Genomic DNA, 19,841 nt, shown 5'->3' on the forward strand with positions numbered 1-19,841 from the left:
GAGCTACCGAAGCACGACTCACGCCCGGTCCTCACAGCTTTACTTCTGCCAGTATCTCGTCTCCTACCTTCCAAACTTTACAGAAGCTCTCCTGCTCTCAGATTCTTTATAAGTTTGTTTCCAGTGATTGTATATACCAGTTTTGATGTGGACACCTTCAAAGACGTCAGGTCTATTTGTTGCCATTAGATCCAATATATTTCCATCATGAGTGGGGTTCCTTACGGTATGTTCTAGTAGTTTTCAGAGAAGAAATTTAGTAATGTTTAACAGGATATCTTATGCCCACCACTAACAAAACTGATATTTTCCTGATTAATTGTTGGATGATTAAAGTCTCCAATAATGATTGTAGTATGATTGGGGAATTTATGTACAAGTGAACAGAGAGAGCTTTTCTTTAAAGTTTTCGGTTACATTAGCAGATGAGTCTGGAGGGCGACAGAAGGATCCAATTATCATTTTATGCCCACTGAGTCTTGCCCAAGCAATCTCACATTCAGCTTTAGTTTCTATCTCAGCAGATCTGAGTTTCTTGTCTACTGTGACAAATAGACCACCTCCATTCACCATTTGGCTACGCTTTTGATATACACTTAGATTTTCCCCAAAAATCCCACTACTATCAACTACAGGTTTCATTCAGCTTTCTGTTCCTAGTATTATGTGAGATTCACTGTTTTTCAGGAGCACTTTCAACTCTGGCACTTCGTTGTGAACACTTCCAATATTTTATCATTAGGATTTTAATACTGTCACCTTTGGGAAGAATTTCTTTCGATATTACACTGATAATTCTGAGTTTCCTATAGCTATATTATCTGGATTGGATGGAGAGTCACCTTATCTAAAAAATCCTTGTGTACCACATACACAGTCAGCTACCTGAGTGTGATGCGTACTGATGTGCTTTAATGTGTAGTGCACACCTGACCCATATAGGGCAACCCTACATTTCTCAACCCTATGGCACGAGTCCAAGACTTCACAGCCTAGCTTGTCACAGAGCCTTCAAAGTCTCTGGCTCAGTCTTTCCACTCGATTCAGAACCAAAGGGCCATGATCAGTTCAAATTGTGAGCTTCAATGAAACTCCATGCACAAGGCTAGTCTCCTCAACCTTCTCTGCTAGTTACTTGAATGATTCCATGTATGACCTTTTGGACCAGATGACAGGTATCACTTGTTCCAACATGCGCCACAATCTGCAGTTGGTTGCACCATATTCCCTCAATGGATGCTGGAATACCCTCTTCAACTGTTGAATGAGACACCTAGGCAAGAACAATGAATGAATCACCTGGTGTCCTCTCCTGTCCCTTGCTGTCATTTCCCTAAGGGGTACCATCATTTGCCATACATTTGAGCTGTTGACAATTAATAGACCCCTATCCTTTTGTGTTTGCCTCCTCTTGATGCTGGACAAAACAGGTTTCCCCAAAAGAGGTGAAGTGTTTGTAAAAAACTATTTAATGAACTCTACAGAATTTAGTCATTGAGCTCAGGCAAAACATGTTGAATACAACTGCATTTTGATTCCTCAAGGTTAAAATTCAAATTTTATTGGACGTCATATTCACAGAAATCTCTATACTTTTACTGATCATGGTTGAGATACATAAACTTTATCTAAAAGCCATACACTTATACTGGTTTTCAAGGGCCTTAAATTCATTATCAGTTGTATGTAAAATAAATTCCAAAATTTATGTGGCATCCACCTGCTGTTCACCACAGTACATAAAGGTTATAATCACGTATGATATTAAAGTGTGAGGGTTCTGCTGCAGTTTTCGGCTCAGGTTTTCTCTGGACTTTGCCTGAATATGGGAGCAAACATATTAAATAGTAATCCAGACTTTAACAATAGGCTATGATCTTTAATAACTTGTGTAGACTTGATCAGACTTGTAACTAATTAATGAGGTATGCCTATGCAAAAGCAAGACAAATAATAATGTTTGTTTTGTAAATCCACCCTTGAATGATAACCAAAGTAATTCAGTCAAACAGTTCCCTTGTCATGAATACTACATAATCAATTACAATAGCTAAGTGACTAATATTAACAGTACCAATTTTTGGTAACAACTTAAGTGAATAACATGTAGCCAAAAAGTGGAATCTGCATTACTCTAATTAACAGTGCCTTCACCATGTGTGCAATCTATGTAATTATCTTTCAATAAAAATGTGAGGGTGAACTCTTGTGCCTAATTAAATAATTTTGAAGGGACATGATAATAACAATGTCAAATGATATTCCTACATGTGCATTGCCATATAACAGCAACTAATATTATTTCAGTTAAAATTTTTACAAGTTTATGTCAATTCTAAGGAATTAAAAGCAAAAAACTATATTGCAAAGTCTTGGAAAAAGCAGTATCTTTAATATGCTGATATACCAATCTTTGTTCTCCGGTCATTATACCTCAGAAATACGTGACACTAGTTCTGGCATCAACGCAATGCAGATGTAAGTTGCACTAGATGTATCTTCTTATCACTAATAAATAGAATAATACATTTTAAGCATGTTTTATTCTGTGAAATGACAAAACTCTGTCCTCATTTTAATTAAATCAGGCTATTAATCTCTAACTGTTTACATTAAGTTGAAAGAAGCTGATTTGGTGATGCTGTGATTGAGCACCATAACTGCTCTATTGTTAGTCATTTTAGTATTTAAAAGTGAAGCTTTCATCATAATTCAAAGTTTGATCGCCTTTTTACAAAATAACTTCTTTTGTATGAATATTAACTACTTACTTGGTCACTCATCACCACGTGCACTGTTAACCAACAACAGCCTTTTGGCCTGAAGTTAATTTCCATTCAGTATATCAGTCAACTGATATAATTTCTTTTGACATAAATATGATAATTTCAATTACAAATGAGAATAATTGCACTTCCCATTTTTATCGCCTTTGAAGTGGATCTTTTTGTATGATACTGTGTGATAGCTTATAATCTGGAAAATTAATCAGTTTAAATGAATGGAGCCACTTCACATGTCAGAATAACTCGTATTTTTATTGTGTGTTGAATAAACATCAGGTAAAGCTACCAGTACCCGTAACTGTAAACCTAGTATTGTTTATATTATTTAGAGAACCAATTTCTTACATAGGATTATTCCAGGCAGCAAACACCTGGTATGATATCCCAAATTAAAGATACAGGCATAACATTGCAAAGCAGTATGAAGTGGAATGAGCATGTAAGGATTGTAGTAGGGAAGGCGAATGGTCGGCATTGTTTGGGAGAGTTTTAGGAAAGTTGGTTCATCTGTAAAGGAGTCTGCATCTAGGACACTAGTGCAACGGGTTCATTTAGTACTGTTCGAGTTTTTGGGATCAACACCTTGTTGGATTAAATGAAGACATTGAAGCAATTCAGAAGCCGGCTGCTAGACTTGCTACTGGTTGATTTGAACAACACACATGTATTACAGAGATGCTTGGGAACTAAAATGGAATCACTGGAGCAAAGGCAACATTCTTTTTGTGGAGCATTATTGAGAACATTTAGAGAACCAGCCATCTGAAGCTGGCTGCAAAACGATTCTACTGCTGCCAATGTACATTTCTTGTAAGGACCATTGTGATAAGATCAGAGAGATTAGAGCTCGTACGGAGGCATATAGTCAGACGTTTTTGCCTCACTTTATTTACAAATGGAACAGCAAAGGAAATGACTAGTAGTGGTTCAGAGTACCTTCTGCCATGCACCATACAGTGGCTTACAGAGTATATGTAGATGTAGATTGCTGTGGAGGACAACACCAAAAATCAGGTGAGTAGTTACTTGTGATATACACCTGTACAAAAAATGTTGGTTTTAGAGTTTTGTACTTTAAATATTGACTGTCATTATAACAACTGGAATATCACAAGAGGAAATAAATGTGTATTGGTCTCTGTAGGCTCTTATAATTGTGACTGATTATGAATTAGTGCAAACATTGAAAGATGAACAAAGCTAGGAAAAAACAAGGAATTAGGAATCTACCAGCCAGTGCAAAATAAGGAGACATTGAATGGGAAATGGTCTTCAAAATGACAAATTTGTAATTTTAGCAAATTATTTTTTCTTCACGGGTGTATTCTGTATTCCTGTAATAAATTATAAATTTTAACAGTGAGAGTTTTAAAAATGTGCTGTGTTACTAGACAGTTGAAAGGATAAGAACAATTCAGTTAAGCAGATAAAGTTGAGCATCCACTCCACTTGTGATGAAATTACTTTCCTTACAAGACCCTTTAAGGAACACAAAGACTACTACTATCTGAACAGTAATAAATTTGATGCCAATGAATTTCACTATCTAAAAGTGGTTACTCAAATTCTAATACAACATTGTGCTTTCTACTACTGGGTAAAACACGGAAGTCAACTACTAGTATCAAAGGCCATTCTACCTATAGAAAGGCCATTTCTAAGAGTTGAGAGATCTCAAAGAAACCATTGTATTTTTTAAAAATTGGGTGGGATGTCATTCATCATGTATTTACTATTCAAAAATGGGGACATAAATGTTCACAGTTTTGTTGTCTAGCTAATCCTAATAATAGCTGTTTACTTACACCTGGAATATTATAAATTAAAGTAGTAGTCAAACAGAATATTGTCATTAATAGTAAGCTTTTGAATAATTTAGATGGGGTCTTTGTCTGTGAATGTAAACTGACACCACCAAAATTTCTGAAATTTGTTGTTGCTATATAGTCTGAATTATTATGTGCATGCTTTTGCATTAGCCCTCGGTTCCTTGATCCTCAATTACTACAAGTCAGAATTTAGGGCGCTGGTGTTTTTTCATTTGCCACTGCCAACCATTGTAATCAGATATTGTAGCATGGGTACAGAAGTAGTTTTAAGCACACTGGACAAAATAATAGTCACCCCATGGGGATATCAGACTAGTACCATGCAACACCACCTCTGATACTAGTAACAGCCTCTGTTCAGGTAGGAAGAATGTCCACAAGTCTCTTCAGATATGCCATGTCCTGCTGAAGCCACTCATTTGTAATTAGATTGTGTAGAGTTATCAAATTGTGGTGATGCTGAGACCTACATTTCATACTCTGTTCCATATAACCCTAGGTATTTTCTATGGGATTGAGTGATTTAGTGGGACAGTGGAGGTGCAATAATGTGTCTGAGTATTTATTAAGCCAGCCCTGTGAACGTGGTTGTCATCATTGTGGAAGACTGGAGTGTACAAAGTGTACTCATCATGAAGATATAATCTGTTATGCTCTTCACAGTGATCTGCAGAGTATAATTGTAAATGTTGCTAGAATTAAGTGCAACACTTGGTCTCTACGAATGTTGAATAAACAGTCTGGTTCTTTCTCACAACTACCTGAATGAGGGGTCCCAAGTCATGAAATATAAAAAACCACAGAATCACCTCTGGCTTTCAAAATAATGGGACACAGCAATTGGTCATCCTTTTCTTTCGAGTTTTATTAAGCAAATTTAGATTTCAGCTAGTGCCTAGCCATTACCAATGCGCTATTTCGTAGTATCAATGCGTGTCCTAGTACGTCAGTTCCCTGTTCTGTGGGTATCTGTCACAGTTTATTCAAGACTACTCCGAGTCGTCGAGTGCATCCACATTCTTAATGTAATGTAACCTGACCACCTCTGGCCCACTACAGCCTCTACACACTGTGGGTTAAATGCCTCATTGGGCTGTCTGTGAAAGCTAATGCTTTTCATCATTTGAATGAAATTTCAATTCTTTGGGCCACACTACATGCTTTAAGTCAGCTACCATTCAATTTGTTTATTGTTTGGGTCACTGAAGGAGTTCATCATTATGTGCCACTGTGGGAAATGACCTTCTGCAAGGTATCCAACTCCAAATCTCCACTACCTGCAGTTCCTTTCACAAAGAAACTGGTTGAAATGCAACTGCAATCACCGACAGGAGCCGTTCCTATTGTGTTTGAAACCAACTGTAAAGTATGACACTTTTCTCAAGTCACTACTGGTTAGGAATTTTTTTAATGATATTATCCGTAAGTTATGCGACAAAGCTGCGCATGATACACCATTCCTTGTACACACACTGGACAGTCTGCATTCATAACCAACAAATAGCACAACTTCTTCCATGGTGTGGTCAAGGGCATTACAGAAATGACAACTAAAAATTATAATGTCTTTCCGCCATCCTGTACAGTCCCCACATCAACTCCTCTTACTGCACTGATTCCATAAAACTGACTGACACATACAGGTACACTGTACTTCACTGCAATGACTTATGTCAGCAGCAGAGGGTCATTTGGCTGCCTGGTACTTGATCTAAACAACATACAGTGGTCCAAAATGATCAGTGTGCTCTTTTAAGGGTGTGACTAGTATATTATTTGGAAAGCTTATGTATATTGCAGAAACTTAAAGCATTATTGAATATGTGAATGTATAAGGAAATTCTGGTTGAGTGTTACTTATGTCTTAGAAGCATAAAGCATAAGCGGCATTGATATTTTGGCTACCCTGCGTATGAAATGCGGATTTTTTGCACTCGATATTTCTCCTCACCCTATGAGGGTATAACTGTGGAGTGGGATCTACTTGCTAAATTCATCCATTCTTCTCTTAGGAGACTTCCAACTATGTTATGCCACATCCAAGAATGATTTGTAGAGGAAAAAATATACCTTTTACTGTACCTGTTAAATGTGAAGTGTACCATGGCATAAACAATAATTATTGCTCTTGAAATAGTGAAGCAAATCCTGCACCCCATTGTAAAGTCTGGGACATATTTCATATGATATATTTGCCTTATAAATAGAAAGTTCAGTTCTGAGAAAAGTACTGGATGTTACTTTGTATATCACAATGATGAAGTTTCTTTGCACTAAAATCAAAGACACTTGTTTCATTTTTAAACAACATTTGCTCAAACTCATTAATAACATGCATGCAAAACAATTTTAACAATTATGATTATATAAGCCTTACACATGAGTGCAACAAAATGCCTATATGGAAATAATTCTTACAAAACATGTCTGAAAAATAAGTATCATTTTGGGAAAGCATCATAAAAATATTTTTTGAAACAAAAATTTATTTTTACAAGAAAGACCATTTCTTAAACTATTTTTCTACATAGCTGCCACCATTCTTCAGACATTTTTCATAGCAGGAAACTAACTCTTATGCCTTGTTCATAGAAAGATACTGCCGATGAAGGCAACTACTGCTGAACACCATTTTTTACATTGTCATCACTGTCAAAATGACATTTCAAGTTTAAGAACAAGTGGTGATCAGAAAGTGAGAGATAGAGACTGTACAGGTAATGATCGAACTGCTCCCAACTCAACTGTTGAACAAGAATGGGGATGTGTGTTTTCATGAAGCAACACAATGCCCTGACTGAGCATTCCATGCCTTTCAAAATGGTTCAAATGGCTCTGAGCACTATGGGACTTAACTTCTGAGGTCATCAGTCCCCTAGAACTTAGAACTACTTAAACGTAACTAACCTAAGGACATCACAAACATCCGTGCCCCAGGCAGGACTCGAACCTGCGATCGTAGTGGTCGCGCGGTTCCAGACTGTAGCGCCTAGAACCGCTCGGCCACTCAAAGTTGCACTGAAGAAGTATTGTACCATGCTGGGGAGGAAATCAATCAGCAGTAGATATTTTCACTTGTGCATTTTTCTCTGAAGAGGTCATAGAGAAATTGGTTTCCAACTGTCTGAACAGTGGTGGCAACTATATACAAAAATAGTTAAGAAATGCTCTTTCTTGGAAAAATAAATTTTGGTTTAAAAAAAGGGATTTTTATGATTTTTTTTTCAAAACAGTATTTTGTTTCCAGAGGGGCCTCATAAAGTATCACAATCGTCCAAGCCCCATAGGATTGCCACTGAAGTATAGCTACACTACAATCCAGAAGAGAATGTCTGTCACTGTCCAGCAGTAACCATGATGCAGCATCTGGAGAAATAGTAAATTTCACACACATCACAGTTTCTGGCTGCTGGCACTGGCCTCAGCAGCCAGAGTGTGTGGTCACGTGTGAGAGAGTTTCGTCTGCGCGTTTTTTTTTTTTTTTTTTTTGAAAGCTTAACTGTCTACCAGTCTTTTCATTGTGCCTGTCTGCAACTCACCACCACCTCTATGTGGTGAGTAGCGATCTATCCTATTCATATATTATAATCCCATCCCAGCCACTCCATTGTTTGATACCTTAATCTTCATTAGTTTTGGAACTGAATATTACAACACAAATTTTGTGGCATGCATATTTTTAACTAAATAAGTTCTCATTTACTTGAAAGGTACAAGAATGTTGAGTTGGATGGTATTCTCTAAACTGCACGAGATTTCTGTGAGGCAGCTGCCTGTGATCTTCAGTGTCTCACCTGAAGTTGGTGAACAGTTTCCTCATGGAAATATTGTGCAGTTTAAACAATACCATCTGACAGAATGCCTGTGTACCTTTTAAGAAGTTATTAGATTGGGAAAGCCTCAAACAGCACATAAAGTTCTCTTTTCAACATTCCTGGCACACTAACATGTTTAGCTAAATGCTGTTCAGATACACATATTTGCATGTTCTGAGGGTGTTAGACATTTGGCGCAGGTTTCCTCTTTCAGTAGCACTTTAGCAAAATAATTAAAGAAGACAGAAATGTGGAGGGAGTGGAGGTCACTCAGAAGAATAAGAGAGAGGCAGCATCTGCAAAGTTTAGTTTGAGAATGAAATTAGGAAGTCTAAGAACTTGGACACACAACACCAAAGAAAACATGGATAGGCTATTAAAAGGATCACAGATTATAATTATCCAAAAATAAATACAGCAAAACCTATGAATGGCAAAAGATAAATACAAATCTCAAAGAAAACATTGGATAAAAAGGAAATTAGTCATTTTTAATTATTATTAGCAGCTTTACTGTGGGTTTTTAATGAAACGTAACTATTACACATGAGGAGACACTTTTCTGCTTAAGTTTCACAACCTTTTTTTATTTTACACAACTGACTTTTCAGGTCCTAGGTCCAAATTATTGCTTCAGGATGAATACTGTATTTGAAATAGCAACACACCTAAAAAACAGGTTTGGATCTTGAGGAAGCCAGATGTGTGAAATAATGAGTTGCAGAACAAACTTTTGAAGTATTTTTCTTGCACAATATAGCTAATGATAAAAATTGCAAATGCAGAATAGCTGATGATTCAAAGTTGTGTTGATCAAAGAAGGAAATGAAAAACTGCCAGGCAAGGAAAGGCTAATACTGAAAATGAGAACAAAAATAGGAGTTAATGAAGAATGGGGCTAACATAAACATATACTTCTGGAGCAACTCTACAGAGATCGGTAGAGGATACTTCATTCCAGTATTAACTATTCTCCATCCTATATGTTTTAAAATGGAGGAGGGAAAAAATGGAAAATCTGATATCACAATTCTTCCAATTCCCATTTAAGTATTGTGAGTACCTGTTATCCTTGTATAACCTAGACTGATTTGCAACAATACTAGCATTGTGTCTCTGAATCCCTTACATTGTACTTCAAGCTGATTTGACATGGACCTCGAAAACACTGGGTTGTGTCCTATGAGAAATGCAAGATAGGGCACCTTGTGGGCAGAGTTATAAACTGGAAGAGGGAAGGAAAGAAACAGAAGAACTACAGAAGAATCAAGCACACATCTATCTAACAATCTAAGCTGGGACAGGATATGCTGAACTTCCAGGGTGTTGTTCTGGCATGCTTCAACTTTCCTTTCTTCACTACCTTGCCTATATTTTAATTCTCTTGTGTGCTTCAGACAAGGGACCTTATTGTGAGGGCTGAAGCTTTCAGCAAATGATATTGAATAATATTATTAAAAGAACAAATGAATCAGTGCATCTCCATTGAAAAAGGTCACTGCTTACTAACAAGCACATTTTGCATTTTAACCTTCCAAAACTTCCTTTAAATTAGCAGATAATTCTCTTACATTACTCCATTTCAAAATCCAATTGATTAGTATAGTGCTTACTATGGATAACATAGCTTAGCTCAGTCAACAGCAGTGATTTATACATACTGACCTTCTGTGTTGAAACCCTGGAATGAAGTTTTTTCTGCTATTGGGATGCATGTGTACCATTATATTAAATGGATACGGTACACGGGACAATACAATAAAAAAAACTCAAGAGTCTTTATCACTATTATATTTTTTGGATTTTATTGTACAAAACATGAAAATCTCAATGCCACATTATCAAAATGTAACAAAGGGAAACAGACTTTCCATATGAAAAAGAATAATGCGGGTTCCGTCCAGCAGTTTCTTTAACAAGATGAACAAATATTTGTGGAGTGAAGAATGGACAGTATGGGCGAGAAAAATAAACACACTTGTTCCCTAAAATAGTAAAATGGATGATATTTAATGGTTCAATGACATATTTATGATTGTACATAAGTCTTACCTCCCACACATCATCCAACAAGATTTATACTGACACACTCATTCACTCAAAAAAGTGTATACATGTTTGTTATATTTATATACAATATGTCCAACCAGCAGCATGAATACTAATGTAAGTAATGATATGTAAAAATCTGATAACAGTTTGTGTGGTAGTTTTCCCACTCTTATGAAGTTTGCAGTCCACTACAGGCATCTGTGATTCTCGCCCATAGACCAAATTAGCACGAAACTCCACAGGTACTTCGTTCTGGTATAAGTTTACACAATTCATCTTTGGTTTCAAAATATATTTCAGTATTTGTTTATTTACAAACTTTGTTTCTCTGAATTTATACAACCTTAAACACATTAACCCTCCTTTTAAAAAGAACGGTTTTATGATTCATTCACACCATCACAGATTCCAGACGTAGTCTTCGTATGGATTACTTCGTGCAATACAAGGAAGATAATGGAGAAATATTATTTCATCTTCTTCGTGTTGCTGCATTTTCTTCTCTTTGTACAAAATTACACAAAAACCATGGCAGAAGTAATAGGACAATCAGGAAAGTGGCTTCCACGAATGTGACTATGAAATTATGTGAGCGAGCCTGTCCAGGGCTCTCTCACTCTGCATCACCCTTTATGCTCAGTATTTCACTTGTAATTGATGCCGAGGACTGAGAACAACAGGAAGAATGTATAAATTGAATACACAGACAGTGAACCATGTTAGTGTTGTTCCCACAATTAATTGAGGCAGAGCGGATATTAGCATGGTGACTTGAGAAAGCAAATTAGTTTCACAATTACGGAGTATTAGTACAGAAACAGAAGAATTAATATGCTGTACTTCCGACATGGTTATAACTTGAGTATGATGGTGAAGGGTTTCCAAAAAAAAATTGTTTTATAATCTACAATGAATATGCCTGTTACAGATCTCTTTAGCAGAAAGCACTGTTTTGCTTAAAGCATGTTTAGATGCTGTATGCACTGCGAATTTAATAGGCCCACTTGTCTACAACAACTTCACCAACTGCAAAAAAATACAGAAATTAAAAGAGTTAGTAAATTTTCTACAAGATGTATTAAAATTGAAGGTTTAAGCTAATCATGTATTATGCAAAACTTACAACTAACTATAAGCCATATTATGAAATATTTCAAGTGCAAGAACAAAGCTGTTCTACTCAAGTCATTTTGCTATATTCTTAGCTGCAGCTGCTGCTGAATGCTGAGAAAAGCAAATGCTATTAACGGTTGATAAGAGTATCTACTGCAAAAGCGGAGTAATGGAGAAAATATTAGCTGCAGTTGATTTTTGCTGGCAACACAGAGAGGTGCAATTTGAAGAAAGAAATTACATAATATTAATATTCAACAGCATCTCGGGAAACTACTGAAGAGCTTTACAAATGGGAACAACATATCTGGAATATTTTCAATTTCAGTTTCTTATTTTTTGAGGATTGGTTTTATTTTTTGTGTTTTCATTTGCCAGTGATTTCCATTTTATAGCACTGTTTTACTTAAATCTCACCACTTGTCAGCTACTGCATCTGGGGTTGCTGCGGAACAAGAAAAGTGAATTCTTGAAATGTGTGCAATACCAAGACAAATGAAAATAATTAACACATTACAGATGAATTAGTGACAGTATGACAGAAGCATGATGCTATACACCGACATTAACTGTACAATGTGCCTGCTACAGTGATGCAAATCTCCGAAATAATGCCTTTTAGTCATTTTTAAGCGATTAATTTGTTTATATACCCATTACAAGACAAGGTTTACATTCATTTCAAATGGCAAGACACATTTCAAGTACATAAACGTAATGAACCACTAGGGGTTGAAACATGAAACTTTCATTTAATACGAAGATGGGTGGTAGGGAGGGGGAAAGCTTGTGTTAATCACATGTCACAACTGGCAATAAAAATATGCAGTTGCAGTTACTACTCATACTTTGTGTAAAACATGATAAATGCTATGAGTTTAAAAGTACTAAGAGTTATTTCAGTGTGTTTCTCTCTGTCTGATTTTTAAGAACAAGAAATGAAAGTCGTCATGTTAACACAGGAATAAGAGCAACTGCAGTGTACAGGTCACACAAATTTTAAATTACATCCTGCTTTTAACTTTTATGTAGCACACTGAGACTCTCTCTCTCTCTCTCTCTCTCTCTCTCTCTCTCTCTCTCTCTCTCTCTCTCTCTCTCTCTCTCTGTGTGTGTGTGGGGGGGGGGGGGGGGGCGGGGCAGCAGTTTTTACGTATACCTAGTGAAATGTGCGCCATTTGATGATGATGTAAGCATAAAGTTGTTTTGAGTATACAAATTACATGCAAAAATGTGATAGTTGCTATTCTTGTTGTCTATAATACATACAACAGCAGGAGTGTTCATACAAATGCATATTAACTAAAATAAAGTTTTCTGCTTGAAACTTTTACTTTAAGATTTCTATGTGAAAGAAGCTTGCATTTATACAGCATTAGTTACAAGAGCTCCTCACTGTTTAACTACAACTCTGAATCATGTTCCTCATGCTTCTAAGCACAAATGTAAAAAATATGACCTTTTTAAACCATTCTTCTGTTAATGACACAAACACCAGATTATCTTTGTACATTACTTAGTGTGCAGCAGTAGCAGCATCATAATTAATAAGCACCTATGTATTATCCCCTGTCACTTAAACCCATTTTTGTACTAGTATTACAAATACCATTTCTCTGCAGTGCTAATAACTGGAATATCCATTACTCTAGCCCATTATTTGCTGAATTATTTTTACATGTGTAAACATGAGTACAACATACTCCATGCAGTGTGTAACAAATTTTGTTATGCTGAATCAACTTCACAGTGCTGCTCTTAATGAAAAGACTTATTTGTATCTACGAAATAATAATATCAAAACTTCCTTGAAAAATAGCTGTCTAACTACCTGAACAAGAACTAACAGTGAGAGAAGTTAATGTTCTAAATATATATGCCAAACAACAACATAGAAAGCATAATCTAAATCACATAGTAGTACTGAATTAATAGTTCTCTCTCATAGGAACTGCATATTACTTTATGAGGAAAACTGTAAACAGAAAAGCAACACCAGTAGTGAACTATTTTTACTCATATAACACTAAATTATTTCTTCAGACACACAAGCTCATTTTCAGTTTAAATGGTCATTGTTTCCATCTCCTCATCCAAAGTAAATGCAGATCCCACTTGAAACAATTATTCCATATTCTTGCAGCCATCACCTGCAGACTGGAAACTGTGCAAAGAAAGCAGTTAGCAGAATACATAGTACACAATCAAATGAAACTGTTATTTTCCACAGAGCAGACCAGGACGCAGCTGTACAAAACTGGAAACATAAAGGTTGTCTATACTCACACAAGGTTCCATATGAAGGCACTGGGGTGATGAATTTGGGTTAAACTCCTTAGTTTAATGGAGCACTGAATAATGTGGAAAAAAAAAGAATAATTTTAATTAGAAGAAATTTGGGAAATGAATTATTTTTTAGAGGTAGGTTAAGAATGAAAGAAGAGGTTGGAAGATGGGTTAAGACAGTAGGATGGTACAAACATTGTGTGTTTGCTTAGGAAGGAAACTAGGGTATCATAGGAATACACATGACAGTATGTACAGTACAATGGTCTACACTGTAATCATTGATAAACAGACTTTGCATTCTGCTTAAGTAAGTATACCTATCAAGGGTCTCAATTTATGGGGAAGAAAATTGCAATTCATTACACATGACACAAACTAACACCAAATAAAAAAGTAAATGGGAGACAGTCAATATTAAATTTTGGTGTCACAAAAGCACATAGAATACTTCACAAAAATAAAGAAATGATAAACTTACTGTTCTGTCGGTTGAGCTTGCTTAAAGTTGAGTTCTCTCTAGTGCCTTAGAACTATATATTTCTCTAAAATGCATGCTAGGGTGATAAATCATGGAAATTCTTCAAAAAATTGTCAAACCAATACGTGATTCATACTGCTAGTGCTTGTGTTAGTCTATCAGTACCCCTAAAATAAAAGCGTGTATCAGTACCCCAAAAATAAAAACGAACTCTCTGTGAAACTTCGAGATTTATGCACACGTGTTCCAACTATATTCATGTATATGATATGTTATCCATGAAAAATGTCTGATAGTTATAGTTTTCCAATATAGAGCTGGTCAGATCAATTAAAGATTATTGGAGGAAACAGATATATGAACAATGTATAGTCACATAATTGTTGTTGTTGTTATCTCTCAGACATTCAGAATATGGTAAGATCATTTTTTAATTCAAGAAAGTTAATTTCTCAGCTTGTATCTCTCTTCCCCAAAGCAAATCTGTGTGTATCAAAACTTGAATAATTCATATTTTATGTTTATACATTAATCTGCTTGTCCATCTGCAGCAAAATACAACAGTTTCTATTCACGATTAAGTAGAACTCATAAATTACGTGATCTGAAATTTGAAGACATTCTCTAAAAATATAATAGTAGCACATTACAGATGTCATGGGCTGGAGTTCACATAGGATGTCCAAAGAGAACATTGAACAAACAAGTGTGAAAGATAAGATAGTAAGGTTTCATGCAGAAGTATGATGCTACTTAGACTGGCATGTACAAGGTTGTTCTGAAGCACATTCATTTCTGGAAAATGAAAAAAATCAACAGCATTGTCAGTCTGTATGCATCATACGACCACATCAGAAAATGGAACACCTGATTAGGACTGCCATTAGTGCTGTGAGCAGAGAGAAGGCACCATGGATGAGCAACTTGGCTATGTTGAGGCATCATGTGCCATCCATAGTACAATGGAGAGCCATTGGCAGACTGGAAGCATGTGATGCCCATTGAGATGGTCAGATAAACCACTGTACTTCTGTCTTATCAAAAATTGCGATAAATTAATGTATGACATATCGCTTTCAGCTCTGTACACAAAAGACTTCATTTAAGAGTACTACATGTCGGAAGACTAGTCGTGTGGATACCCATTACAATTTATCACAGGACAAAATTTTGCAGAAAGCATGCCAACATTTACTCTGGAATGTTTGTCTTTCAATGTGATAGAAAATATATTTCAATTTGGTAATAAAAAGCTCCAGAAGACACTCAAGATGGTGATGTCCATCTGAAGTAGCATCTGATGTGTATGCCAAATACAAAGTTTCTCTGTGGTTCGGATTACACATTAACTACAGCAAGTGGTTGGATGAAACGGTTTACAGGTGGGCAGATGGCAAAGGGAATGCCAGCTCCAAAGAGTAAAGGGGGAATGTATCGTGCTGTTTAATGAAAGATTTGGATTAGTCACTGATTGTTCTGTTACAGGTCTCTTACACAACTGTGTGATATCTATTTCAATCCCTAAGTGTCACTGAAGTACTGATACTGTTTCAACTACCCCTAAAGACAAAGTTTACATTTTTCCCTTATTTCATAGACTGTTCAGATATTTGAAACTCAACTAAAAATGCCATTTCAATAGTAAGCTATGGACTAAGATGTTGAAATGTAAAGCGGTAAGTCACAAAAATTTTATCTATTTTTGAAACAGTCTCCAGAAGAACTAGTGCCGAATAGTTCAAGTTATATGTTACAATCATCCTAAAAATATGCATAAATAGCGCATAACATCAAAAATGCTATGATCTGTAGCATGACTCACCTGGTTTAAATTATTATTTATAATATATTAAGACACTCACCTGTTTTATGAATGAAATTATATTCTGAGAAGGCAATGAGTAACTCCAAAACTCAGTGATGTCATATAAAGCTGGTCCTGTATTGCCGTTTGATGACAACTTGGGCCGTGTAACACTCAACACCTTTTAACTAAATATATTTGTGGGAAAGGGAAATTACTGCATTACCATGAAATAGGGCACATAAATTGAACAAACATGCAGCTTTAAAGGACTAGTAAAAGTGAGCTGGTGTAATTAGTATAGAGGATCAAAAACTGCTGTTTACAGTGGATTTTTTGATTCTCTCGTGATATACTCACTAAAAATCGTTCAGTTTTCTTAATAAGATCCTTTCTGAACAAGGTCAGAGTTACTATTAGAAGAAGTATAACTTCAGTAAGCCAGCCAGTCAGCCAGCCAGCCACCCACCCACCCACCCACACACTACTTGTTTCTGGGCAGGTTTCTGCACAGTAAATTACAGTTTCAAAGATAATTTCACAACAGCAAACATTAAAAATTTCAAAACTGATAGCAACAGTACCTTCCCTTAGAAAAAGTTGTAATAGGTTTGTTAAAAACCGTAATAATTATACAGCAGCCTGTTTCTGAATCACAGGCAATCTCCTACTTACAGAGAAGCCACACCAATATTTGGGACACTCTTCATTTTTAAACTGTAAAAAGATTAAAAAGTCTTTTTTTAAATAAATTCAGTCTTTTCTGGAAATAACTATTCTGACACCCTACTCTCTCTATAATAAACATATGATGTCTTGGCATTATGATCTAATCATGACATTTTAATGGTGCAGAAAGGTAATATATAACTACTATTTTGCTGTATTTACTAGGCATAACCACATAAATTTTTGAAACAGTACATCTCATTCTACACACAATGTAGCCCTTAAGTTTTCTTTGATAATTTAAAACAGATGACAAACATTTTCATGGTTTGTTGATAACTGTGGATTAAATAACAGAACTCCCAGGTAACATTCACAGCTGCAGGCCAGTACTGCACCTACTATTCAAGTTGTGTCAATAGTCAGGTGCTTGTGTTTGCCTTTGATGTGCAACTCAACGCTTGTACCTCAAAATACAAGCATAATGATACAACTATGCTGTTTCTCTTAATATCATCCACTTATACAGTCTTTTGTTTTGCGAATTTATACATGCTATCAGAATTTAAAAAAGAATTCCATCCCTTCAATATACTGACTATTTGATAAACTATGATGAGATTAACCCATATTCCGATATCATCAAGTTTTTGCAACCCTTAATATTTTGAGCATGTGTATGTATTTTACGGTTAGCTCTTATAAGATGCTTCTCAAATTTTCTGCTAAAATGTTTACAGGTTCCTCCTCCTGAATGGTTCAGTTTTATGTAAAAATTGGTTGTGTGGCATTTGGGGTCAGTAGGATAAAGGGAAAGGGTTGTCCTGGGCCTTCAGAACTGGAAAATTAGGGGAAAAAAATAAAACCATCAACTTCACAAAATATTATTTCTCTTTTATTACTTGGTGTAGACCTGTTGTTTACTTCATTTAAATTAACTGATTGCATTATCTCGTAGCTCACATCTGTTGAATTACATGAAGGGTCAATGAACACAGGACACGGAGAGAGAGAGGGCAGTGAAAGTTGTTGCTTTTCACAAACAAAAGTGATTCAACCCAGCCTTCTCACACTTTTGTGGGAATGTAACAATAGTGGCATAAGCAATGTTTTCGTCTTCATGTCTTTTACAGGAGATAACATGTTTACTTAGGTAATACAGTCTTTTGTTGTGTCTATCTGCGATGCAACATCTCCACTATGTGGTGAAGAAATCTATTCTTTTCATAATATTGTCACTATTCCATTCTGGATTTTCCACTGTTGATCTTTCTTAGGTACTATACACACGAAACAAATGGAGACGAACAATCATCCGTCAAACAAACATTTAAAATTTGCAAATGAGTAAGTTAACAGTACATCAAAGTACCTCACTGCATGTGTGAAAAGTGATGATTTTTTTTGGAGAAAGTATGCATCTGTAACAGGGGCTGTGAAACTGCATACCAAAATTACAAGCTCTGTATCAACAATGGAAGCAACTGCAAAATTATGCTGGATGGTCACTGGAGGTTCATAAACAAACAGAAACTTGCAGACATAGCACATGGTAAGCTATGAAGTTCATTACTATACAGATGCTAGATTTTCATCAGTTAACAACTGGAAAAAGGGCCAAAGTTGATGCATGGAACTTATCACCAGTTATTTGAGAAACCGAGTGAGCAGAAACAGCCATGAAGAGGAAAGAATGAAATGAACATGTGATTCAGCATTCAGTAACATGTATGTATGTACTTTTGACATACATCTTATACACAAATGTATTTGAAAATGAAAGGGAAAAAACCACTTGTTCTGGTCATTTAACAGAAAGTAGGAGGTATTAGTTTTCGACAACTCAATCAAATGCAGGCACTTTTAGAGGTGTGTGTGTGTTCTGACTGAAAAGCTTTTAGATAAAGACCTCTTGTATTTATTTTGCAGGCATACATTACATGTAATTATTTTCAGAAATGTTTCATGGAAAGATGGGCTGTGAACACACAGCTCTCACTATATCAATCTTGGGGGAAGTCTGTCTGCAAGCGGTGTTAACGAAATCTCAACCAGAGTTTAGCAGGAAATGGTCAAGCAACATGTGGTGCAAACTGATATGAATGAATTTAGATTCTGTTTGAGATATTTTCAAAAAAACAGCAGCCTAGAAAAGATTATACTAAATTTCTAGAACTGCAGAGTCTCTTGTTGAAGCTCCATTGCGTGGAGTATCTTTCCATGACCCAGGAAATATTCATTAAGCAAGATTTTTATTGCTTGAAAACATTTACATTCTGTATCATTGTATATGCCAGAACATCGCATTTGAATTTCAGTATCCTTTCTAAACTTTTTAAATATTCTGTTGGTGATCACGATGTCTCTAATGTGAATCAAAAATGAAAATTGTCAGAGCATTGAAAGGATTCATGTAAGAATCAATTAAATCCCAAAAGTTAAATGCAACAGAGACATGTGTAAAAGGACAGTGTTTCTAGCTACAGAAGGTGGTCTTACGAATGCTGGCCATTGATATTAACAAAATATGATAAAAGTCTAAGGAAAGATATATTCCTAAATGAAAATCTGCCATCAGACAGCGTACAAGGTTTATAAAAGCACAAATAATCAGATAGAATCTAGAAACTGCACAGAGTACTGAGCATTTAAAAAACTCAAATATTTCTTAACATTCATCTCTCACTGGAACCTATATTACCTCATACATTTTTATAGTCACATTTCCGATTTTTTAGCCAATAAAATACATATGATAACTGGAAAATTTAAGTGTTTTTTCTTCAAATTCCCTTTGACATAAGTTATTTTTCTACTCTGTAGTGTGAGGAATGTTTTAAAGAACTGCATTAAAATTTGGTAAGGGATGTTGCAGTTCATGCTTATAATTCTACAGGAATAATGAAATGTGTTAAGTAATGTTTTAAAATAATTCAGGATTACATTCAAGTACATGCTTTCTGTTAAAAACGGTGGCAAAAATGATTCACTTCCAGTAATCATATT

The 19,841-nt window shown here is 35.7% G+C and overlaps 1 protein-coding gene across 3 annotated transcripts in view; it reads right to left on the reverse strand.

The window, feature by feature from the left end:
- Window positions 1-10,206: 10,206 nt before the first annotated feature.
- The window catches only part of LOC126191520 (calcium-transporting ATPase sarcoplasmic/endoplasmic reticulum type), a 94,934-nt gene continuing 85,299 nt past the window's right edge, over window positions 10,207-19,841 (reverse strand). The window contains exons 20-21 of one of the 3 annotated variants that reach the window (XR_007538367.1): window positions 13,882-13,946; window positions 10,207-12,040 (exon numbers count right to left, since the gene is read on the reverse strand). Coding sequence is in view for 2 of the 3 variants with exons in the window: in XM_049932435.1 (XP_049788392.1) it covers window positions 11,474-11,508 (35 nt within the window). In the remaining variant the exon portion in view is untranslated. The remainder of the gene's footprint in view (window positions 12,041-13,881; window positions 13,947-19,841) is intronic. The other 2 variants (XM_049932435.1, XM_049932443.1) reach the window with 2 other exon arrangements.

The sequence above is a fragment of the Schistocerca cancellata genome, chromosome 1, assembly GCF_023864275.1.
Source record: "Schistocerca cancellata isolate TAMUIC-IGC-003103 chromosome 1, iqSchCanc2.1, whole genome shotgun sequence".
Classification (NCBI taxonomy): Eukaryota; Metazoa; Arthropoda; class Insecta; order Orthoptera; family Acrididae; genus Schistocerca; species Schistocerca cancellata.